At 40.4% G+C, this 25,515-nt stretch overlaps 3 protein-coding genes across 3 annotated transcripts in view; 1 reads left to right on the top strand and 2 right to left on the bottom strand.

The window, feature by feature from the left end:
* The window catches only part of LOC139462225 (sushi, von Willebrand factor type A, EGF and pentraxin domain-containing protein 1-like), a 39,228-nt gene extending 38,752 nt beyond the window's left edge, over positions 1-476 (bottom strand). Inside the window, exon 1 of the mRNA XM_071243819.1 lies at positions 404-476. Within this exon, the coding sequence (XP_071099920.1) occupies positions 404-469 (66 nt within the window). The 5' untranslated portion in view covers positions 470-476. The remainder of the gene's footprint in view (positions 1-403) is intronic.
* A 2,250-nt stretch (positions 477-2,726) lies between these two features.
* LOC139462220 (fibropellin-3-like) lies at positions 2,727-18,599 on the bottom strand. Its single transcript, XM_071243814.1, has 6 exons — positions 18,133-18,599; positions 16,137-16,331; positions 5,903-6,016; positions 5,419-5,664; positions 4,230-4,433; positions 2,727-3,342 (listed from the first exon to the last, which is right to left on the bottom strand). Exons 1-6 carry the CDS (start codon positions 18,455-18,457, stop codon positions 3,167-3,169), a joined length of 1,260 nt encoding a protein of 419 aa, XP_071099915.1. The 5' UTR covers positions 18,458-18,599; the 3' UTR covers positions 2,727-3,166.
* A 96-nt stretch (positions 18,600-18,695) lies between these two features.
* LOC139462226 (sushi, von Willebrand factor type A, EGF and pentraxin domain-containing protein 1-like) overlaps positions 18,696-25,515 on the top strand; it is a 104,845-nt gene continuing 98,025 nt past the window's right edge. Inside the window, exon 1 of the mRNA XM_071243820.1 lies at positions 18,696-18,990. Coding sequence (XP_071099921.1) covers positions 18,921-18,990 — 70 coding nt within the window. The 5' untranslated portion in view covers positions 18,696-18,920. The remainder of the gene's footprint in view (positions 18,991-25,515) is intronic.

Raw genomic sequence — 25,515 nt, 5'->3', positions numbered from 1 at the left:
CTACGCTCATCTTTGCGCTACGCTCATCTTCGCGCTACATTTATCTTAGATCTAAGATAAAGCATGGAGATGCGATAACGTTAGCGCTAAGATGACTTTGTGGAACAGGGCCACGGCTTGCCTGGTCCAGACTCGATTGAAATCAGGCCGCAATCGTTAAATGAAACTGTTGGTGTATGACGTTAACCACAATGGCAGCAGCCATGTTAGACACCCGAGTATGGTGTGACGTACGGATATGAGTAAACCATTCGCATCATACAGTCAAACCTCCTCTAATCCGAAATCCCACCCACCACCTCCGATCCCCCACCACCCCACCCCCCGCCCCACCCCCAATCAGTACATTCCTGGAGGAAAATCCGTACGGATTAACAGGGTTTCATTACAGAACACAACATACCTGACAGTTGTTTTCGGATACAACAGCAAAACAAATGACGACACCAAGCAAGTACCTGGCCGCCATGTTGCCACTGTTAAGCAACAGCGCCTTTGATGTGACTGGTGGGTATGCTCACCAATCTATAAGGGTGCAAGATGGGCGTGTCGAATCGCTTGACTAACCGCTTATACGGTGTTGATTGACGGCGGGACCCGCAACCTATGTTTAATCAAGACACTGCGTTACCAGGTACTTGAGACAAAGCAGTTCAGGTTAAACACATTTTTTGGAACGTTTCCGCATGATTCAAAACAGATAACATAACTTCCTTGAATGAATGTCAGAACACGTCTTCACGTAAATAGCCGTGACATGGCGGTGTGATGTATGACGAATGCGTGTTTACCTAGAAGTGATAAATACTAGTATTCATGTTACAGTTACAGTTAGAGTTTCAAGGGATGACCTCACGTGAGTTTTGGGAACTTCCAGTAATTCCCCTTTTGCACGACTTCCTGGTTGGACTGTTAACTGTCTGTTGCCTTGACGACAGTTTTTTGTGTTTTGCAGTCTCTGATGAGCTTTCGCCTCACAAACATGTTTAATGTGTACCTTGTATATCTCTTTTGAGACCTTGTTTTTTTTCTCTTTAAACAAGCAAAGGGCACTCCATTTTATAGACTGTTCAATGTCACATGGTCCGCGTTACCCAGGTAAACTCACTTCTCGCATAGGAATGCTTAGATTGTGAGATATTCCACTGAACGGTTATTGTGTGATGGTCTGCCTGGACTCAGGTATTTACAGTTCGCGCTTCAATAGCTGAAATACTGGCTACGGCATAAAACTACGAGTATTATTAACTTACTACAAGGTGAAAGATTAATTATGTCGATTACGAAATCAAAACTAAACGGCCGAAACCATGGTTCACATACGAGTTTTTAACGTTTAATTCCGAAGCAGAATATTCACCAAGAGAGTGAGTGAGTAAGTTGAATTTTACTTCGCTTTTAGCAACTGTCTAACAATATCACGGTTGGGGACACAAGAAATGGGCTTCACACATTGTACCCATGTGGGGAATCGAACCCGGGCCTTTGGCGAGACGAGCGAACGGTTAAGCTACTGCCGCCCCTAAACTCGATGCTATCCAAAGGATATTCAGCTGACATTTGCTTCCATTTTTGACAATTTGACCTGAAATTCCGAAGATAGATATGTTACTATACCTATGGCCGTCGTTACACACCAGAGATGCTTCAACGTAATGAATATGACGTAGATGCCCAAGACGTAATAAAACACGTTGACTTGACTTGTGTCTACACAAACAGTTGTGGCCAAGGTATGGCGGGCAAAGTCATATCAGATTGTTGTATGATATCTTGGGTATCCCTAATCTACACATGACGAAGATTCACGTTATAATCATAAAATCATACTTCTGACAATATACATGTATATCCCCTGGCACTGTTGACATACAACAGACATTGTTTTATTTCCATAAGCAGGATTGAGGGTTTGCACGAAGGGTGTTATATCATTCTAACTGTAATGCATCCGCGTGTACCTCCTTAATGAGTCACTGTTGGCATTAGGCGACACTTCGGGTACAAACAATACATATACAATACATGTCGTAGTTTGTGGTCTTTATCTGATGTCTGAACCCACAAAGAGATGTCTGGAGCAAAACAACAATAGACCCACCCAAAGATAAACACGAACGCCAGACTAAGAGAATTTTTTTTGATGATTATATACAAGTTTGTCATAGACTTGTATTGCCTGCTCACTCTCCCATGTTATCCGCCACAATTCCCCGAAACGTATTGTCCTCGATGGCATATGTCAAACTCTTATTACGACTTGGGATTCCCAATAATAGTGCTATGTTTTGATTGGCTGACACGTACTTCCTTGTCTGACTGACTGCAGATGCTTTGTCCTACTTGAATGGGTTACTCTCTGGGGACTATTTTGTCGTCAGTGTGTTTTGTATCGCTTATCATAATTTTATTCATGAGCTCGAGATAAGTGTTTTGTTCATTATTCCACATCGATAAACGCAGATAAAAAACGTACATACATTTCGTGCATTGCATAACATGAACGGGCCATAAGAAACAAACTCGGTAAGCTTTATGTTGACCTTCAGTTTATATGCATCACAACTAAAACGAAGGATGCCAACACACGTGGCTACTACGTCATGCAAGAGGATGACCAGAGGCAGATATAACACTGGAGACAAGAGATGAAAAAAGGCGATTTATATTGAAGATTTGTATTTTTTTATCTTATAAGATTCATTCGTGTCAATGATAGCAACACAAGGATCTTCTGACGTGATAATCATCATAATCATAATCATAGATATGAATATAAAAGCGAAAAAACCATTTCCCTAAAGATATCTCTGCTACAAGAGAATCCGCTTTCGACTACCTCATAACCATGCGTTTGTGAGCACAATATGTGCATTTTGTGGTACTGTAGAGCAGAGATTTAAGTTGATTGGGAATGAACCAGATAAGTGTTTGTTAATTGTGTATCATCACTACCGATCAGTTTTAACATGAGCTTATGTACACTTCGATTGTTGAAACTGATAAACCGTCACATTTGCTATGATATTGTGACAATGCAGGCCCAGTGTCTTTCATGTAATCTTCACTCATTATCGAGCATTGGTTTTAATATCACATCATTGCCAAATTGGGGCAAGTAGCCAAATCTTTCTGGAACTAATACCATTAGAAAGTCCCAATGACGTCAACATCGAATGTTGACATTAGCAGGTACACACATGTCAGTATGTTTGAGACATGCAGGGTTAAATTCCGATTTCTTCAGTGCTGCTATATACTCTTCTTTTATGGCACTGACGTCATCACAAGAACCTGGACTGCCGAGGATGCCACTAGATGCACCGATGGGGTCAGCCTCATCTGCGTAGAAATTCATGCTTTGAGTTTTTTACAACATCCTTTCCAAACACAACAATGGTTTGAGTTCACAGGTACAGACAGACATCATTACCGTCATAGGATCATACTAATAGAATCGCACAGGTACTTCTCCGGGTCCCAACACTTGATGAAGAGTTGGTCGTACAAGGCGACTATATTGAACAGGGTAGTTCTGCTCGGTGACTTGGTGAACTTCAGCTTTTCCCGACGGTGTGGAGCTCATAATATCAACCACCGGTTTGGCAAAAGAGAAACACTTACTTTTTATACTGACCATGTTAGTGTTGGGTGCTACCGGTAAGGCAAAGCATGCTTACCCTTTTCGCAAACACCTGGTGTCATCACTGTGATGCAAGAATATAATTTTCACCACTATTTTGTCCTTTACGCTCAAAGAAAGCTGTTTCAGCAAATATTCTATGGCATTGACGTATTATACTTATCTGACCATCATGTTAGGGCCGACGTGATCAAAATTAACAAGCACAAATAACGGATGCGGAGTAAAACAAAACATGCACAAATCTTATACAGATTCGTAGATGTGAATAAATAGGCTGAGTGAGTGAATACGATTATACACCGCTTTTGGCAATATTATATTATGATATAATATCACCACAAATAGGTTTCACAAAGTGAATCGAACACGTGGTTTCGTGGCTGTCGTGGTGACGAGTGAACTCATTAACCACAAAGTTACCCTACAGCTTTTGAAAAAAGTGATATATTGTAGAGGTTACATTACATATAAGAAAGAATATAAAATGTACTTGTCTGAACTTGCCAGACCAGTGTTGAAATACAAATGAAATATATCAACACTCATTTAAATATCATGTTTTTCAAATCATAAAAACAATTACCTTCACACTGGATGGTTCCTGGGTTTGAAGACCAAGTTCCACCTGCTCCGCACGCATACCATTGGCTCCCATCGATGTCACGTGGTAGGGTTCGGTTTGCCAGGCAGCCAATCAAACAATACTGTCCAAAGTCTTGTCGCCAACCGTTGCAAGCCACGTACCCAAACTCAGGCACAGACAAGTTAAGGGTAGTACACGGGTAAGCTGTAAAGGTGAAAATTGAAAATAATCGTATATTTTCTACACTAAATGCACGTTAATAAGCATAATATGTATTATTTGCGTAAAACAATGACATAAATGGGTGTAAAAATTAATCTGCCGTTAAGATACTTGACATAATTGGTTGTTTTTTAAAGTCACACCTAGCAATATTTCAGCTTTATGAAGAGTGCTGTGAATAATGTAGTCCTGGACTAGACAATTCAATGGCGCTTCACGAAATTGTGATACGATGACATGTCATCAACTATGTTATGTCACTGTAATCACTAATTACAAGTCGGCGTCATATACATGGCTTCGTGAATATCAGTTTAGACTTAACCCTGCCGTCAGGTAATTGAAAAACCGACACAAATTATCATAATGACCATACAACGGACAAAAATGAACTGCCAGGATAGATGAGTAAGCTATTCAGTAAAAAATGTGTTCAGTAGTGTTAATTAAGATCTCGGAGACATGACATAATATATTGCTGCATTCGTCATGTCCTTTGTATTATTTTGGCATACTGCCGATGAACCGTCACACACAAAGCAGAACAGATAGCTGAGTACCAAGGAGGAAGTATGTCCTCCACTGCTTATGATCTCATTCGTTCTTGTTCTTCACTACATGTGCCTGCCAAGTCACTGTGCCGTATCGACAGCTAACAACGCCGCCCCTAGATCAGTATTTAAATACACCTAGTGCTGGGTTTAACGTCAAGATGCGTTTCTTTAATATCAGAGCATGTCAGCTTGATGTGTCTGGTATTCCCATGTTTATCCAGGATTTATCTGGGATTCGAAACTACGTCCATCGAATCCTGGCACGACTAAGGGACGCCACACTGCACAGCGACTCTCGGTACCTCAGGCGACCGAGTTCCCATCCGTGTTGTTACCGTGTGTGTGTGTGTGTGTGTGTGTGTGTGTGTGTGTGTGTGTGTGTGTGTGTGTGTGTGTGTGTGTTCATGGCTTACGTCTAATGCTGAGTTGAAACTTGCACTCCGTCTGTAAACCGTTGTTTGTCTTGGTGGCCACGTATTGGACGAAGAAGTCGCCCCAGGGGAAGCGGTAGGAGTTGGTGACGTAGTTCGGCGTCGTGACGACGTTGTTACCAAAGGGATCCGTGAAGGCTGGCACTGTCCACTCGTGGGTCAGCTCATGGTCAGCTGTGTGGAGAGTGTCGTTGTCTTCGCAACCACTCATTACAGGGGGCTGCACGTCTACAGTCACATGAGCCAATAATGCGTCTATGATTACTATTTGATATAAATATATAAAAGTATATAAAAGTCGGATATTATTTACAGGTGATAAATAAACAGTACTCAATCTAACTACAACAACTGTGTTGTTAAAGAGTATACTAAGGATATAAACACGTGATTTCAGATTTGAGGTGCTATCAGCTTTTGATGGCCGTACATTTGTTAGCTTGATCAGACATGTTGGTTTTCCTACCTGCTTCACAGTTGACCCCTGACCACCCAGGCGAACACACACACGTGTACATCTCCAGACCGTTCACACACGCGCCTCCGTTCTGGCAGGGGCTGCTGTTACAGGACTCAGCGACTGGGTGAAAAAAACAAACATAAGGTCAATGTGACCGTCAAAGAAACAAACACCTTAAATTATTAACCCTTCATTGAACGAATGCAAAGCATGACCCCATCCATCAGCTACATAATATACTCTAAAAATATTAAAAGATAGTTATTAAATTGCAAAGAGGTACTGTGTGAAGGTAATGGATGGATAAGAGTAATGAGAGACTAGGTGTAACCCATGACACTCAATGCATCTTGTTGACTGGTGTATTGTAAGGGTGCAAACAACTAAGAAATACGACAGGGGTGTGGAATTTAAAAATTGAACGTTTTAGACTTGATCAACAAAGGGTCATGTCTGATTACACATTCGTTCTCAATTTATCTCCTAATGACAATTTGAGGGAGACTTGTGTTCTCGACCTGCAATGCCTGACCCAGTTAAGCTAATGTAGCGGGTGACCTTTGGCGTCTCCAGATCAAAGCCGAGACGTCTTCTGGGTCAGGACGCATGACTGGTGTGGGTCGTTGATGTCATCCTACGTGGGTTATTGTCTTGAAAGACAAAATGTTGAACAGCTTGGCGCGCAAGTGGCAAAACTATTGGCGCCAGTATGTTGTCACGGGGTACTGTCCCTTTCATGGGCAATATTGAGTGGCGTTCTGGCTCTCATCATAGTGATCCCGCCAATATCATTACAGACCCACCCCCAATTGGCGTGTGGCTAAAATGTGCCCAATTATGAACTGTTGTACAACATACAGATAAGCTGCATTCTTACGATTTCCTATCGCCTGGTCAGTAACTTAAGCTTCCATGCCTGGTGCAAGTAAACAGCGATTTAATAGGCTGTTTGGGTCTGGTTTCTAACTAACCAATAATGTGTTGTTGACCTAGGGCGCGCTGTCCGGGTCGATCATAAACATTTTGTATCGACAGAACCTGTGAGACATTGACCTCTCGCGGAGTGCTACCAGTTTAAAGCATGCCAATAGCTTTTACGGCTCATGACATTGTAGACTATACATTCCCAGTCTGGTCCCTAATATTGCACTAACGCAACAGTAGATAGCATACATGTTCATGATTCTGTCGATAAGGAAAATATAAAATATTAAAATGGCTCAGAGCGATTTGACGACCTTTCACTGAGGAATTACCGCCGACCCACGTGCTCGGAGGAATTTCATTGTTCACGGGAAATGTTTCGGCTGTGTTGGGGCGCTAGTTTTAGTTCCGGAACCACTCTATATCAGGTTTTGGATCCGTAACCGTTCTACCTTAGTCATGTTTGAAAGATGACCTATTTGCAGACGTCTTATAACAGAATATATATTTTATGATCACTTACATTTTTGGAGAATATACTACAAATAAATTAAGGCATAAAGCGCATCCCAGCTAAAACGAAAATGTTATAAAAACATCCCTAAAACATTTTACGAAACGTTCCGGAAATGTTTAAAAAAATGCTTTCTTCACGTGATTATGTATGGTCCCAGAAACGTTTTAGAACCATTTTCCTGAAACATTTGGTTATAACGTTTCAATTTTATTTGTGTAAAATATTACAGAAAAGCTTTTGAAAACGTTTTATTCATGTGATTTTGTATGGTTCAAGTAACGTTTTGAGAACATTTTCTGTGAACATTTGATTATAACGTTTCTGAAATGTTTCTGTAAAATATTCCAGAAATGCTTTTTGAAACGTTTGTAGTGTTCCAGAAACGTTTAAGGAACGTTTTCTGTGAACATTTGGTTATAACGTTTCCAAAATGTTATGAAAACGAACCAAGGTGTTTGAAAAGCTCGGTGTTTTGCTGCCAATGATCAAAACGTACAACACCAACTCACTGTTAACAAGATACAAATGATTAGGTCAAATAGTCAGGGACTGTACACCCTTCAGCCATGTACTGCAGAAAACAGTAGGAATGACGGACATGGTAATCTATGTCATGTCTTCAACATTCAGTGTACAAAGAACTTCAAGACTCAGTTCTGTGGAGATTTTAATATTTTTAGAAAACTTTTACACCTTTCTAAATAATTGATTGTCAGAATCTTCTTTCTTTGGTTTTGTCTTGATCCACTTTTCTGGACATAAAACAAAATCTAAAGCATCAAGCATCACATTGAATACACAAAGTGGTACACCCAAACCCATATAACGGCCAGTGGCTGAGTGCAGATACAAATCCAATTCTTAGCATTAATATAAAGCCACATGACCATCAAAAGATCCTTGATCTAGCAGCTCATGGTATTTAACAACAGTTTCTGCACTTAGGTTTGCATCATTCACAGCCCCTGGTGTATTTGGTGTATTCCTCAATATACCTAACATTTCCGTGTGTATCTCATGGAATGCCGTTGTCTCCTTTAGCCCCTGGCTGCAGCGAAAACAACAATGTTCCACATTATAACAAAGTTATAACTTGAACTCTATTCAATAAGCATTATATTGTTAATCCAAAGAGGAAATATATTATACAGGTTCATAACATTATATTAATTCTGGAAACCCATTTGTCCAGAAACGCTCCATGCTGTGGCCAGTCTCGGTCAAAGATATTTCCAAAGTTCATCACTGCTGTATTCATGGGTGCATACTAAGGAAGAAACAAAATGTATCGAAAACTTGGATTCTAAACTATGTCGCCCATGGGCCTGCCCATACACATGTAGGCTAACATGGGCTATGAATATTAAAGTTTCCATTTGCAAATGTCCTCTGTGAATGTTTGAAGGTCTTATTTGATGAAATGAATTTAATTACGAGTTACCGGTCGTCGTATGATCACATTCTCTTCTTTAGTCCCGTCACATCAATCTTCAACTGTCGTGCATGTGGGTGACAGGTGCAGTTGGTAAGACATAAAAAATGTTCTGTACAGTATTCAAATATCAAGTGGTGTGCAAGTCCATGCGCAGCTACATGTATTTATATTGTGCAGCTGAAGAAAACAACCGAAATTTTGATGTGCTATGCGAAGAAGAGAAATATTTTTACTTAATGAATTCAAACTTTTTACAAAAATTGCTTGCGAAACGCTTTGTAAAAGGTTTAAGAGACGACAGTCATCATAATGATTATTAAATTACCTCTCTCTCTATCTATCCTTTATAATTCTTTCCTTGTTGAATCGAGGAGTTTGTTATTGTTTCCTGTGAGTCTTCTGATTTCGTAGCTAAATTTCCCACCTCTCACATTATATATATTATATATATATTTTGTTTATATTGTATATATATAGTGTCTCTAATAAGCCAATGTCTGGCTGAATGCACTCCATACACCTTTTGTCTTACGTGCATCGATTCTATATTTTACACATTGTGCGTGTGACACATTTTACTACTTCTGTATGTTCATAGTTGTTTACACCTGGGTCTTTATGCATTGTGAATTTCATTTCAATGCCACATTTAATAATGCGATTATAACTAACAATGGATTGCAAGGACAGATCATGTGTGAAAAGAACTTGGTATCAAACAAACTGTGACCTTAACATTACGAGGCCGTGAAAAACACCTTGTTGTATTAGCCAACTTAAGTACAACAGTGTCCCTCTGTATTTCTACACAATGTGATATGCCACAAGCTGACCTCTGACATACACTATAAATACACGGTATGCTCTGCATTCAACACGGGAAAAAGTCATTCATTGCTGATGTGAATTTGATGATTGTTCAATTACATAAGGGAATATATTTTCCGCAAATGCACATTAAAGTTTTCGCTTTAGTAGGTTGGTGTCTGATGCAGTTATTAGGCTTTCAGTAATATCATTGTCTAACGCTCTCAGCCACCAAGGCTTCCACAAAAATGAAAATCCGACAACCGGTAGTTGAATCACTTAGAGAAAGCAAATTAATCGCTGCTCACACTTCCAAAATGGCGGCGCAACTACCGCTTCGTTGCCTTGACGTAGAAGAACGTAATATAAGAGGCTCGATGATGAGCTGATGAAATTTATGACTACTTTGAAGATGAGGAGCAGACTGAGGATGATGGGGTGTTAGCTACCTATGCTTATTTCATCGTTGATCCAGTCAAGAATTTCTTGTTCAGTTGTCAAAGTCAGCCGCCAGTTTGGTTTGAGAACGAAACGACCTCAGCCAGCGATTGTTTAGCTTGCAAGCGGGTGAAAGTTAGCGCACCATTGTAAGGCGAATCGCTGTACATCACTTGCAAATGATTTGCGCTTTGCAAAGCACCCCTAGGTCACATACTTTGTGTACCCCTATGACAAGTGTAAAATTGGCACGGTGCCCATGGCCGAAAGTTATGAATACACAATGCCATTTAGAAAGTGGTTAAAAGTAACAAATGTTATATTCACACAATGCTATTTAGATACTACTTAGATAAGCGGATGCTGCTTTTGAAAATGAACTTACCCCCTCAGAAATCAGAGTTCGACGATCCAGCTCTTGCTGTACAATGTCACTTGGATGTAGAGTAAACTTGAACTGATGATGGCGGGTGCGGATGACGTAATAGTGTGACGTCATTCCGACGTCATTTCACGAGACAACAAGTCATTTTGTCACAGCATTTTAAAATTGTTTTCGAAACGTTTGTGTGATACGTTTTAAGAACATTTTAAAAACATTTATTACTCATGTGGCGAAGATAAGATACTAAATCCGTACGTCACACGTGTGTCGTACAAGGTTGACCTTGTTTAATTCGTTTTGATTTGCTAACCGTGACTTCTGTCACACTGGGACTACTTTTTTATTCATAAAAATATCGTGAGTCGTCATTCATTTTGCAACTACAAGGCCGAACTGAAGCAATCTCATGAGAGTGAGAGATATTTAAAAACACTTTATAAAACCAAACAAGGTAGTCAGTCGCATCAAATTTGGTTTGCATTCTATATAAGTTGTGTATAGATCTTCTAAAGACATGATAAACTGACGTCCAAAAGAAACTTTACCAACTGAAAATATAAATTTCAGACAAAGTATAATTTTTTTTCCGATGAAGTCTATCTAAAACACATAACCTAAATATAACAGTAGTGTATGCAGAAAATGTTAATCGTCTGTTACATGTTTGCGAGATAACACGCGAAAAAGTGAAAAACATGTGCACCATGGACAACTGCAAATGCACGTGCGGGTAAGGGTATAAAACGATTGCAACGGCTAGTCAGACATCCACAGTGATAAAAAACACACAAAAGCCATGCCACGACTCACAGTCGAACAACGTGAACGAGCCTTGGGTATGGTACAGATGGGAGCCACCCACGCCCATATTGCACGAACCGTCGGTTGCTCCCGTGTTGCCGTTACCAACTTGATGCAACGTTACAGACAGACAGGGCGGACCGCTGACAGGCCAAGAACAGGCAGACCCAGGGTGACCACGCCCCATGATGACCGGTACTTGCGTACCTTGCACCTCCGAAATCGCTTCCTGACAGTGACTCAGGGCTCTTGGAATCAGGGCTTTTAGACCATACAGAGGACAGCTATTGACAGCGCAACATCGTCGTCTGCGATTGAGATGGGCCCGGATTGTACGACGTTGGCAACGACGTGACTGGCAGAGGGTTGTCTTCACTGACGAAAGTCGATTCTGTATATTTAGGGCTGATGGAAGACAACGTGGTTACCGCCGAAGGGGTTAACGAACGGTGGCGTGTTGCGTGCAGGAGGTTGTACCATATGGTGGAAGGAGTGTCATGGTGTGGGGAGGGATCTGTGGGCAGGAGAGGACACCGCTGGTCATCGTTGACGGAAACTTGACAGCTCAGCGTTACATGGATAACATTCTTCGTCCAGTTGTCCTACCATTTCTCCAACAGCAGCCACGTGGTGTCATTCATCAGCATGACAACGCTAGAGCCCATACAGCCAGAATTGTCACTAACTTCCTCGCATCCAACAACGTCAACTTCCTGCCGTGGCCTGCACGCTCACCCGACATGTCCCCCTTAGAATACCTTTGGGACTTGATGGATCGTCGTGTTCGACAACGACCAAACTCTCCAGCCAACCGGCAAGAACTGATCTTGGCCCTCCAAGAAGAATGGCGTCAAATCCCACGTGACCTCAACAGACGACTGATTTTTTCTGTGCGTCGAAGAGTTTTTGCGTGTATTGAGGCTTTCGGTGGTCACACACGCTACTAATAACTTTTAATTGAACGTGAGCGATTGTTTATGTACTCTGCCTATTGTCCATGATTCTGAAAGCTCGAGTTTTGTACCACACCCAACTTTGTGGGGCTCTGACGTCATTCTCGGTCGCGGTATTATTGTCATTTTCAGTATTGATTATGTTGATATATTGATCTTCTCAATACACCTTACTTCATGCATGTATGTTTTGTTGTTTTTGAACATGAGTGGTAAAGCTTCTTTTGGACGTCAGTTTATAATCGAGCTATATCCATTTACAATGTACGACTACCGATCAATAGATCGAGGGTCCCCATGAGCGTGACGCACCCGACCACTTTCGCAACTTTTAATTTGATTTAACGTAAAAGGATAAGCGTGGTAAAATGAACTCAGTTTAAACTATCTGGTCAGATATCTAGACTTACTTGGGATGATCCGGTTGTTGCCATCAGTGTCCCCTTCGAAGCGTATTTTCTGGCACTGTTTCGGGAGTTGTTTGTTCACGACTGCACGACCAGATCACTCAAAGTGAACATTTCCGATACAAATCATTCGAAAACTCCGTAAAGTGTGCCTGATTTATGATTATGTTGCCCAAAATATCACAAATGTGAACAATGACATTCCCTATGGCTAGCCTAAAACCCTGTGATAAGATCACGATTGTCTTTTCTTATTCCGGTGGTGACCGTGCCCTTCGTTCGAAGCTGTCACGGACATACAAGCAGACTTGGGTTTGTTGATTTTCAGGTCTTCAGTATGGGGTGGTACAGTTAACAGGAATGTCTTTGGCGAACACTCTGATTTCCTCTTCCAAAATGGTACGGACATGATATAAATTCAGCTGATAGACCTAGAAAACCAAACCATTTTGAATGCACAGACGGGACCCCGGCAGTGCGAGTGACCGACTGTTGGTCCGATATTAAAAGCGCGGCGCTAATGTGACTTTTAAGATTTTCTTATAGGAGTCCTGCGTACAACATGGCGCTTGAATTATCATGGGTTGAAGAAATTCTTCAAAAAGGATCTTGAGCGTCGGTGCTGTTATGTTTGCAAACACAACTGCAGGCGCATATTGTTAATGCGTACGCATAGAAATGTCAACAATGCCCATATTTGGGCATATATCAATATTCATGTGCAACCAGATTTTGCAACCGGTTTCAGTTTGGTCTGTCAACGAACAAATGTCGTCATGTATTTACACTTAAATATATACTCTTAAAAAAAAGAAACTTGACATAGATTTAAAACCACTTTTTGCCAAATATCTAAAATAATTACATTAAATGAAAACCAAATAAGTCAAACAGAAAGATGATGTGTCTATGATTCGCGAAAACACATGCAAAGCACATTAACGTAGCGTTTGGAGGATCAATTGTACAGCTTCATCCAAACGCAACCGCCTGTAAAAAACGTGCAGCACAGGATCCTGCATTTAGGCATGCAGGCCCCGCCCCCCTGCTGAATGGGTATAAAAATCCACATCAACGGCTGTTCATACAGTCCTTATAACGGCAGTAGAGGCGGTGACAGAATCCAAGACTGAATGCAGCTCAACGGAACAACGCCATTTGGAGATAACAAGCTGGAACAACTCAGCAAGAAGTGGCCAGGCACTTTGGCGTATCCAGACAGACAATCTCCGCACTGTGGACACTATACAACAACACCAACAAAGTTGACGACAGACCAAGGTCAGGAAGACCAAGGGTGACTCCCCCAGCACAAGATCGATACATCCGGCTGCGACACCTCCGAGACCGCACTACCACAGCCACGTCTACAACCACACAGATCCCTGGGTACGCAGAATATCGGATCAAACGGTACGCAACAGACTGAGGGAGGCTGGACTTTTTGCACAAAGACTTGTTCGACGTCATGTATTGACCCCACGTCATCTGGCGGACCGTCTGCTTTGGCGCCAACAGAGGGTTAGATGGGCACGTGCAAGGTGGAGAAATGTACTGTTTACTGACGAGTCCCGTTTCCTACTCACACGTGCTGATGGGCGCGCACGTGTCTACAGACGTCGGGGTGAACGTTACACCCCCAACTGTATGCAGCAGGTTGTCCCATTTGGCGGCGGGAGCGTCATGGTTTGTCATGGTTTAGACGTCTAAGGCCGCAATTCGCCGTGCAGAGTTGCGGCTCTTGGGCACGCCAGAAACCTATGATTGTGGGTTCGAATCCAGGTTCGCCCCGATTATGTTTCTAGGTTTATCAGCACCATACCCGTGCTCGTGGGTTTCACCGAAGTGGTAAACGTCTGAGATCTGCATCCCTTCGGGCTTTCCTCCCACATTAAGCTGACACGCCGCGATATAGCTGGAATACTGTTAAAAACGGCGTTAAACCAAACTCACTCACTCAGCATGAATGGCAGCACATCCAACAGCGTGTTATTGACAACTTGATTGCATCTATGGGTCGTCGGTGTCAAGCGGTGATTGATGCACGTGGTGGGCACAACCGATACTGACATTTTCTCTACCCCTGTGACATTAACTGTATCGTGTACGTGTGTCTGTCTAGGTGACACGATTAATGTTTTGAACATTGTGTACATCGATCTTCAAACAGTGTTTCAATTATGGTTTCTGTGTCCTATTTTGAAACAATCGCATTTTATTACATTTTGAAAGTCAGTGTCAAGTTTAATAATAAATAAAATACCACACTCATTCTCGTTAGATACTATTTTCGCTCTATCAGATACCATAAAAAGTCCACTCGTTTCGTAAAAATGGTATCTGACGAGAATGAGTGTAGTATTCCCTATTGATTTTTGTGCTATAAAAATCAAAACGTTCTAAGACATTTTAATAAATAGTCTTGAAACATAATTAAATGTGAGAGAATGCGTCTTTTACCATAGATCTATATTTAGTCACTTCTCAACGGTCTCTCTCACGCCCTAGCAAAATATGCGCGACTAAATGAAATTGCCTGTGACACTATCTGTAATCACCAACAAACAAATCATGTGAAGTTTTGTCTTACTCATATCTGCTATATTTTCTTTAGACATTTAGTCTACAGATTAACTGTAACTGTTGTGAAAATGTTCTATTACTGCATTACCAATCCACAGCAATATGAAAACGGAGTGTGCTGGCTGGGGAACTTGTGTTCAACTGAAGGTTGTTGGGGTCGTAATCGGTTCTCACTTTTTTACATGGCGATAACATTTCATGAAAATATGTTCCAGCATAACATTTCTGCAATTTGTTGAAAACATTGCAATAACATGTTATGAAACAGTATCGCCTATGTCATAGCATGATGTTATTGAAAAACATTTTAAAAACATTTCAATAACATTTTGAATAATTATAAAACATTTACACCTTGTTCGGATGATTTTACATATGTGTACAAAATGTATTTAAAACATGACCATAACATTTCATTAAATATGTTATGGCAAAACATTTCTGCAACGTGTTGAAAATATTGTAATAACATGTTATGAAATAGTTTCGCCTATGTTACTGCATGATGTTCTTGAATAACATTTTGAAAACATTTCAATAACATTTGAATAGTTGTAAAATATTTCTAAAACGTTAATAAAATGTTTTGACGAAAATGTTTTTGAAAAACTACAATGAAACCTTTTAAAAGTGTTTTGAAAATGTTATGTGTTAGCTGGGATCTTATCAAGAGCTTTCAGGCGTACGCTCCTTTGAAGAAGAAGGTCATTTCCAAGAACAACGCCAGCTCTACTTTCATATATTGTTGTCGTTCGATTATCGCATAACCATCTTCTGTTGACTCGTTCAGGATGTGAGTCGGGCCATGGAGAAATGCTAGAAGGTACACAAATATGAGCAGCTTGGACATAATTCTCTTTCTCAGTGTTGCAATTGAAATTCTGTGAGGACAGGTGTCATGTGGTCAAGCAATGCTTTCTTACAACTGCAATGTACCAATAGCCAGGACCGCAAAACTATGAAAATAATAATTAACGAGTGATCACTTACATAGGCACCTTGGCGCAGACCCCGTCCAGTATCCATACGTGGAGTAGCTGCTGGAGGTGGAACATGTCATCGTGGCAGTCCCAGTCATGTTGTACCCGTTGTTGCACGTGTACGTGGCCACGCTGCCGTAGTTGTTGCTGTTGCCGACTGTGAAGGCACCGTTTGACGTTGTTTGTGGTGTACCACAGGTTATAACTTTACAGAAATGAGAATCGTATTATGCGAATATTTATACAAACAGAAATATACAATGGTTTGTTTGGGGGTGAGTAGAGATGAATGATTGCAGCTACATCTGCAATACCAGATATTTCGTAACTAATGGTCGGACCCTTATGTTTCTTTCTAAACTAACATATGGCCCATTGTGCAGAAAAGGTAATGGATATGACAAGATAGGTTCGTGCACATGAAGTACCGTCCGAATCAGCATACTCATTTGAACATTAAGAAGATGCACACATTCATAATCAAGGACGTATATAATACACAATACAGGCTCTTAATCCGGACGTTCCTTGAAGTAAGAAATTCGATGACGGGAAACGTGAGTCACAAATGTGTTAAAGTCAGGGACATTTGATTATGATACGAAACATATGCACGATAAGTTAAATATTTTCCATAATATATCAATTGAATGAGCTGAATATTGAAATGAAACATTAATAAGAGATTTATGATAATAACTGCCCCTTTCTGTGAATAATTGATGAAATAGGTCAATAATACATGGATGAGTAGCAATGCCACGAACGTATTGTCTGCAAGAGGTACAGTCAGAAGATGCAGACACTCACGCTGCATGAAAGCATGCATACATGTATAATTACATCCCAGCATGGACATATATAGAAATCAAAACACGTAGGAACTATATACCACTTCGATAACTTCAATGTAATGAGCAAATATAAATTGTCAATGCAAGAGAATAACCAGCCTAGATTTTCTGCCGAAACAGATTCCACTTGGCAAATAGCTGTGGGACTTATATGAATGGACCACTGAAAATCAGTGATGACACCAGGTGTTCGGTAAGCATGTCCTGCCCTACCGGAAGCACCCGTCATTCATACAATTTGCATAAAAAATGTAACTAATGTTATATTTGGGATAACACTTTCCTAGCAAAGTACAGATTCTATTACTTCTTTTGGGTTGAGTCCCGTCCGGGATTCGAACCCACACCTGCCAGGGTGAGGCACCTCTTCGCCAGCACACAAAGTCAGCGATCTAACCCACTCAGCCACCGAGGCTTCCACAAAATGAAAGTCCGACAACTGGTTGTACTAGAATCTCTATTTTACTAAGAAAGTGTTATCCCAAATATAACATTAGTTACATTTGACAACTTGTATTCATAGCTTTCGGCCATGGGAGCCGTGCCAATTTACAATTGTCAGGGGGGTACTCAAAGTACGTGATCTAGACTACCAGTTGTCGGACTTTCATTTTGTGGAAGCCTCGGTGGCTGAGTGGGTTAGATCGCTGACTTTGTGTGCTGGCGATTAGGTGCCTAACCGTGGCAGGTCCGGGTTCGAATCCCGGACGGGACTCAACCCAAAAGAAGTACTAGAATCTGTACTTTACTAAGAAAATGTTATCCTATATATAACATTAGTTGCATTTGACCACTTCCTAAATGGCATTGTGTATTCATTGCATAATAAAGTAAGTATTTATTGTCTGACGCAGCAGAGCAGTACTCCTGCCATGCGACATCAGCCTGGTAAACCAGACCATCAAGTGATCCAGTAACTCGAAAATCCAGGGACACGAGGGTACCATTACTGATTTTGTTGAAACTAATAAAAACGGTATGTTAATTTTGGAATGCGTCATAACATTCTCCAGACGAGTAACAATTGAATAAGATAAAATTCACTTTTTCAGATATGGAAGAAACAATCAAATACACATGGATGCTACTCAGGGGCCCGTAGACAATGGGTGCAAGGTTGTTGAAACAAAGACAGATGATTGGCACAATTACCATTATCACAGCATGTTCCATATCTCCCAGGCGGGCACCTGCATCCGCCGTAGGAGGAGTCGTACGAACCGTAGGTACAGTGAGTGTTGCAGTCCCTGTAGTCGTAGGCGCCGTCTCCCCCATCACAGTGCTCAAAAGTCCCACATCTGTCATACACCCACACCTGTCTCTCTCTGACCTGCCTCCCGTAGCAGAGCCTTGAACAGGTGGACCATCCTTGCCATGCTACCCAACTGCATCCACACGAATCCCATGTTGGAGCTCTCTGACTCCATGCTGCATGTAGCATGAACAGAGCAAACATATACACCATACATAAACACATTGTGTCGGTGTACACTCTTTTCTGGATGTAGACGAACGGGATAAAATCCCTATATCAAATACACTGCGTTGACTATATTAGAACAGAGGCACGAGTCGGAAAACAGGGCTTGGGTTACTTCCTGAATCACTGGGCCCGGACGTCAGCTGCAATAAGACTATTGGGTAGATTTGAGACCCCCTCCCCACAGTGGCTATATATAATACAGGCGTCCCGCGATTAGAAGTAAACCAATCCACCTCGGTTGTACACGATAGTATCTGGATAAAATTCCTATATGAAATACACTGCGTTGACTATATGAGAACAGATTCACGAGTCGGAAAACAGGACTTGGGTTACTTCCTGAATCACTGGGCCAAGACGTCAGTTGATATGAGACTACTGGGTTGATTTGAGACAGCCTACCTACAGTGGCTATACATAATACCGGCGTCACTTTATTAGGATACACCTTCTTCACATGATCTACAACCGTGAGGGCTCTATCGTTATAGGAGCACAGACCTCAAACGACGACGCAACGCGCAGTGGTAAGTAGATTACTGTGCCGCTGATGATGCTATGATACTGTTTATAGGACTGGCTTCCTCCAATTATCTGTATGCTACTTGTTTACTGTATAACCCGTTGTTGCTGTCGCTATATGCAATAAACCCCAAATTGTAATTTCTATCAGTGTTGTTATAAAGTTTGTTCCTAACTATTGTGCAAGTTTGTGTAAACATGAACTAAATGTATTTACGCTAAGGTCGCTGGCATGGACATAATTATCATGATCATGATTATTTTGTAAAACCTTGATAATGTGCTAGGGCTTTCAAAAAGCAAAATGTAAAGTTTAATATAACAGTATGTATTAATCACATTTATACTTATTCATTGTCTTTTGAAACTTTGGAAGATATGTTGAAAACAAATACAAATCATTATCTCGTGGCCTCCAGGTTTTATCTCATAATCTGCCGGTATTATCTTGTGGCTTCCAGTAATGATCTCGTGGCCTTGAAGTGTACCATCATGGTCCTGCTGTATTGTCGCCTCCGGCTATTATTTTGTGGCCTCCGGGTATTATCTCGTGGCCTCCAGGTCTTATTTCAGGGTCTGCATGTATTATCTAGCGGCTTCCAGTTAATATATCATGGCCTCCATGTTTCATCTCATGGTCCGCTTGTATTATCTAGTAGCCTCAAGGTAATATCTCGTGGCCTCGAAGTTTTATCTCATGGTCTGCTTGTATTTTCCAGTGGCCTCCGGGTATTATGTAGTGGCCTGCAGGTTTTATTGTATGGTTTGTGCGTATTTTCTCGTGGCCTCCAGGCATTATTATCCCGTGGCCTCAATGTGTAACCTCATGGTATGGATGCATTATCTCGTGGCCTCCAGGTATTATCTCGTGGTCTTCAGGTATAACCTCATGGTCTGCTTGTATTATCTCGTGGTCTCCAGGTTTGATCTTAAGGTCTGCCGGTATTATCTCGTGGTATCGTCTAGTGGCCTCCAGGCATTATCTCGTGGCCTTGAGGTGTAACCTCATGAGCTGCCGGTATTGTCTGAGGCCTCCAGGTACTATCTCGTGGCTTCCAGGTTTTCTTTCGTTGCCTCCAGGTTTTATCTCATGGTACGCTTGTATTATCTAGTAACCTCGAGGTTTATCTCGTGGTCTGCATGTATTGTCTATTGGCCTCCAGGTATTATCTCGTGGCCTCGAGGTGTAACCTCATGGTCTGCTTGGATCATCTAGTGGTCTCCAGGTATTATCTCGTGGCATCAAGGTATTATTTCATTGTCTCCAGGTTTTATCTCATTGTCTGCTTGTATGATCTAGTGGCCCCTAGGTATAATGTCGTTGCCTCGTGGTTTTATCTCATCTTCTGATTGCATTATTTCGTGGCCTCCAGGTCTTATCTCATGGTCTCCATCTGTTATCTAGCGGCCTCCAGTTATTATCTCTTGTCCTCGAGGTTTATCTCATGGTCTGCTTGTATTATCTAGTAACCTCCAAGTATTATCTCTATGCTTACAGATCTTATCTCATGGTGTCCATGTATTATCTAACGGCCTCCAGTTATTATCAACTGTAAAACATCTCATTCATTTATAAAAGACAACGTTATCATAAAAACAAGCCATGATCGGAGTCTTTACAATTTCTGTGTGATGCCACACCCATCGTTACAGTATTCGTGATAGAAAACGTATAATGTCCGGAAACAAGATGAGACAATAATAGTGTTGTGTTATGAATAATAATAATAAAGGCATGTTTGGTGCTTAAAGCTCTGATCAAAAACAAGACAATCCGCGACGGTTTTTCAGAGTATTTTCTTTTAAATCTTTGATTATATTTTTATGCGGAAGATGATTTTTCAGAGGACTACTGTTTTAAATAACGCGATTTTCCGCGGAGATTTCACATTATAACAATGTATACCGTACAATTAAACCGTACAAACCAAATTCAACACTTTTAAGTAATAATGATATAGCTTTCATCCTCTGTGGAATCCACTCAGTTGGCTAATCTGCTATGCGCACGACAGCATGTTACAAATCACTTCGCGGCATCCCGTACAAACCAATCTGAGCTCAGCACAAATCAATTTCAACACTTTCAAGTGATTATAATAAAGAAGTCACCGCCGATGCAATCACCCCTGACTGCTTATCCGCTCTGTGCATTTGACTATAAAGTCTACACACATACTTGTTCCGTTTTTTGCAGTGTATCTAACATACTACACACAGGAATAAGAGACATGTAATATGGTATGATGTATGTGTTTTTTTAAAAATTTGTTCCAAATATATGTTATTGTCCAAGGAGACAAAGGGATGGGGCACAAGTGCCCTACTTATTGCAACTTCCACGCTATATACAATTCTACCATGACATTGATGAATGCTTGATTCTGATTGGTTAAAAAGAGGTTTCCTTTTTGCTACGGAAACCCCTTTTCAAATATATTAAGCCTTTTCACACAAAAAAACGTGCGTATGAATACATAGATAGCCTACATATCGATTCACAGAAAATGGCTGCCGATCGATCACCCCCATATGAACTGTAAAACATATCTATATTTCCTCTAATACACGCTGGGTTTCTAATACCAGACAGGTCTCTAATACACGCCGAGTCAAGGGCTCTCGCGAAATTAATAGACGGCGTATAGTGTCAAATAGAGGAAATACGGTAGTTTGATATCGGATGTTTGGGGCGTTCTAGGCCGCAACCCCGACTGCTTCGATGATGACATTAAAAGATTTAACGAAGGCATATCTTTTGCATACAAATGAAATGTTTATGAAACTGTTAGAGAAATGTTCTATGGTGACCAGAATCGGAACAATTTAAGCTATTTCCTCATTGAAACAACCAACAATGAAAGTAAAATATAACATAATAAAAATTGTTTGAAAAAACAACATCACATCAGTAGGGATAGTTAGTCAACGTGTTAATGTTGAACAGCATCACACTGTGCATCAGTACTGGGTTGTCTTCTGGTTTCCTGCAATTCTTTAACAGCACTGTTACTGTTAACAATTTCTTTGGCAGCCATAACTGAGAGTGTAGTGCAGATACAGTGACAACCGGGACACGTTAGGACGGTTCTCATTTCAGGGTGGGGAGGTATAATTCAAAGATTCACACATTAAAAATAAGTGAAAGAGTGATATCTAATAAATTTTGTTGAGAAAATAGTAATTGTTCATTTTTTTGGTAACTTTTTCTGAAACCCACGAACAGGTAATTTCATTATTGAAACAACCGACAATGAAAGTGAAATATAAGATAATAAAATATGTTTGAAGACATTTTATTCATGACAACATGGTGTTTACAAACCTTTTTCTGATCGATATCCATTACCATCTCCATCAACCACCACCGTTTGAATTTGGCAGGAGGAGATTTGAAAGTGCATCAGAAAACACTCCCTTTCGAAAGTCCACGAAAACAATGTCCCAACTGAAGTGACAGCTTATCAAACTTGATGAAATTCATTTCAGAACACGCACAATTATGAAAATTATACACGACCTACTCTTTCTGGACCAGAAATGTCTAAGTTCTGTCACTATTTGGCTTTGAATCCGTGAAATCTTGAAATTGACAGGTCACACCATGCAGATTCCTCGTCTCAAAATATCCGGCTCGTCTGCAGCCTAAACAGCGGCTGTTCAGTCATACTCAGTTCCATTGGTAATCATATGGATGTACCAGCAGGCTCGATCAATCCCAGTAAATCTATAGGTAAATGTTGAACCACATCATAGATCGGGGTTGTCATCTTGCTTCTTTTAACTAGATCAAGTTAATGTAAACACATGATTGTCAGCCATTGACAGCAGTGAGGTGTGAGTAACCGTGATTTAGGTCAAGTTCTGCCACATCCAAGTTCGGGGTGGAGAGGCATTTACTTTGATGTTATTATTGTTTACTGGGGGCAATTGCTATCTAACTAATAACTCTTAGACATGTTAAATGTATATTAGAATGTTAATTCATAAAGTTTGCTGTAGAAATATATAGAGGATTCATCACAAGTGTTTTTTGATATGGGAAATATCAACCGAGTCTTAGTTAATCGGTATTTGCCGAGCCTTTGGCGAGGCAAATACCGATTAACGGGACGAGGTATTTATGGCATATTCCTTTATCCTTTATGGCATATTCCTTCGCTGAGAAAAAAAGTACCATCAACCTGTAACCTGTAATATCCATTTGTCAACACGGATATCACTGTAGCACTTCCCCTTTGATCTATTAAAACATTGTCTCCAACATCAAAGGTATCCATGTTGTTTATAAACACCTACTCACGTGCACCGGCAAAAAAAGTCCCACTTCCGGTTATCTAATTTGCATATCTAATTTGCATACTTATGTCATTGGGGTATGACATACATGTTTTTATGTCATAAGCTTATGTCACGGATAAATGCTTTAATTAAATGATAAATATGTTTAGCATTTTAAAACCTTTTTCTATTACCCGTCACCCCTACAATAGAAATGATGGCATGTTCGATTTCCAAGAAATGACCTCTCTCACAAATTTCCGAGAAACGACAGCCAGTCCACAGTGTTCAATAGTGTGCAACAGTTTGAAAGAAATTATAACATCTCTCTTTGGATTAAGTTAGGAGTGTTATTTGTCAACTTCGTTTGAAAAAATATGTGTTTTGAACACTTATTATGAACTACTCACGACTTTGGTGTTTTTTAATCTTGAACTTTAGTAATATTTGTTACATATATAACTACCTGTGACCACTTTTCGGAATGTTCTAAGATCGCGGACCTGTGCACCTGTGTTATTACGCGTTGCAAGAGAGCGCCGTTTTCAAAGCGTTGTTGCCGTCATGGTAGAATGGAGATAAACCTACTGTGTTTTGAAATTTGATGTAGTCCCACTGTAGAATAGAAACCTAAAGCGCTCGGTTCAAAATTATAATAAAGAGGTATCTATTCTACAGTGGGACTACATCAAATTTCAAAACACAGTAGGTTTATCTCCTAATTAAACATATATATATATATGTCTCGTGACAGCTCTTCAGTGTAACTGACAATGCCATATAATGACGTCATACTTATGATGACGTCATTAATTACAACTGTGACGTCATAATGTAGTTACAAACTCCAGCGACGACACCAAGTAATTTAACAATTGTAGGGACACATTTGAATTAAATATACAGTATTTGTAAAGTAACAGTGCAACATTTACGATTAAAATGACAAATCTATTAATACATTCTAGAGTTCAATTTGGGTTTCATCAATTGGATAAACATTTGTTCTTTTTCCAGTTTCAGCTGCTTGTTATTTGTATACAATTTATAAAATGGAAAAATAGTAAATTTCCCGTTTCTGCAATCATCAATGTGTTTGCTGACACCTAAGCATCGAACATAGGGGTCTCTAATCTGCTGTTTGTGTACAGTGACTCTATCTTTTAATTCCATGACGGTTTAACCGATGTAGTTTTCGCTGCATCCCGAACATCTCATAACATACACCACATCTTTGCTGCGGCAGTTCATGTCGGCTTTCACATTGAAACCCTTGCCATTTGCAAAAAGGAAAGTAGTACCTTCACTTATGATGTTACAAGTGCCGCATCTTGGTGTGTTACATCTACTTACACATGGTACACTCTCTGTACAAGAATATTTATATGGACAAAGAATTTGCTTGAGATTTTTTGGTTGCCTTGTACTTTTTATAATTTTAAATTTATTCAGTCTTTGTTCCATTTTATCGCTTTGCTGTAGAATTGGGAGGTTGTCCCTTATGACTGACATGATATCACAGTTCTAAGGATTTAAGGCTGACACAAACAGTATAATTTGATCGCTCACAGATCTTTCATTAGGTTTCAGGAGAGTATGTCTTGGAATTTTTAACGACTTTTCTATTGCGTCATTTATGACGCGAAGCAGATATCCTAGCTTCCTGAGATACCCCATCAATTCTTTCAATCTTAAATCTCTTTTATCCGTTTCCGACACGATGGTTCATACTCTCCGCGCAAGTGAATAAGGAATGTTAGTTTGTGTATGCCTGGGGTGACATGAACCGAATTGTAAGTATTTATTGCTGTCCGTTGGTTTGTAGTAGATATCAGTTTTCAATTTAGTATCTTCCTTAACTACAAGGACGTCTAGGAATGGAATTTTGCTCTCGCTAGACTTAGGAGATAAATATTATGGCGTCGTGTTCAAATGAAATTTCCGTACATCCATTCAGCATAACATCACGCAAATCTTACAAAACGAAATATTTATCGACATTGTAACATGAACGTTAATTAAAATCGATATTTAAGAGGAACTAATTTACTGAGCGCATGACACAACAAGACTGTCGTTAGTAATACGTCTCCTCGTGCTCACCTTCGAAAAGATGCATGATATGGGGTGCCGCGAAACCGATCAATGTTTTCGAGGTACTCCAATAATGATGGTCCATTTTACGAAAGGGGTGGTCACATGTTCAAGCCCATTTCTCAGAAAATAAACAAACAACAGGAAATGTCACA

This window comes from Haliotis cracherodii, unplaced genomic scaffold (genome assembly GCF_022045235.1).
Source record: "Haliotis cracherodii isolate W230 unplaced genomic scaffold, xgHalCrac1.p SCAF_15, whole genome shotgun sequence".
NCBI lineage: Eukaryota > Metazoa > Mollusca > Gastropoda > Lepetellida > Haliotidae > Haliotis > Haliotis cracherodii.
This window is presented reverse-complemented; position numbering and strand designations above follow the sequence as displayed.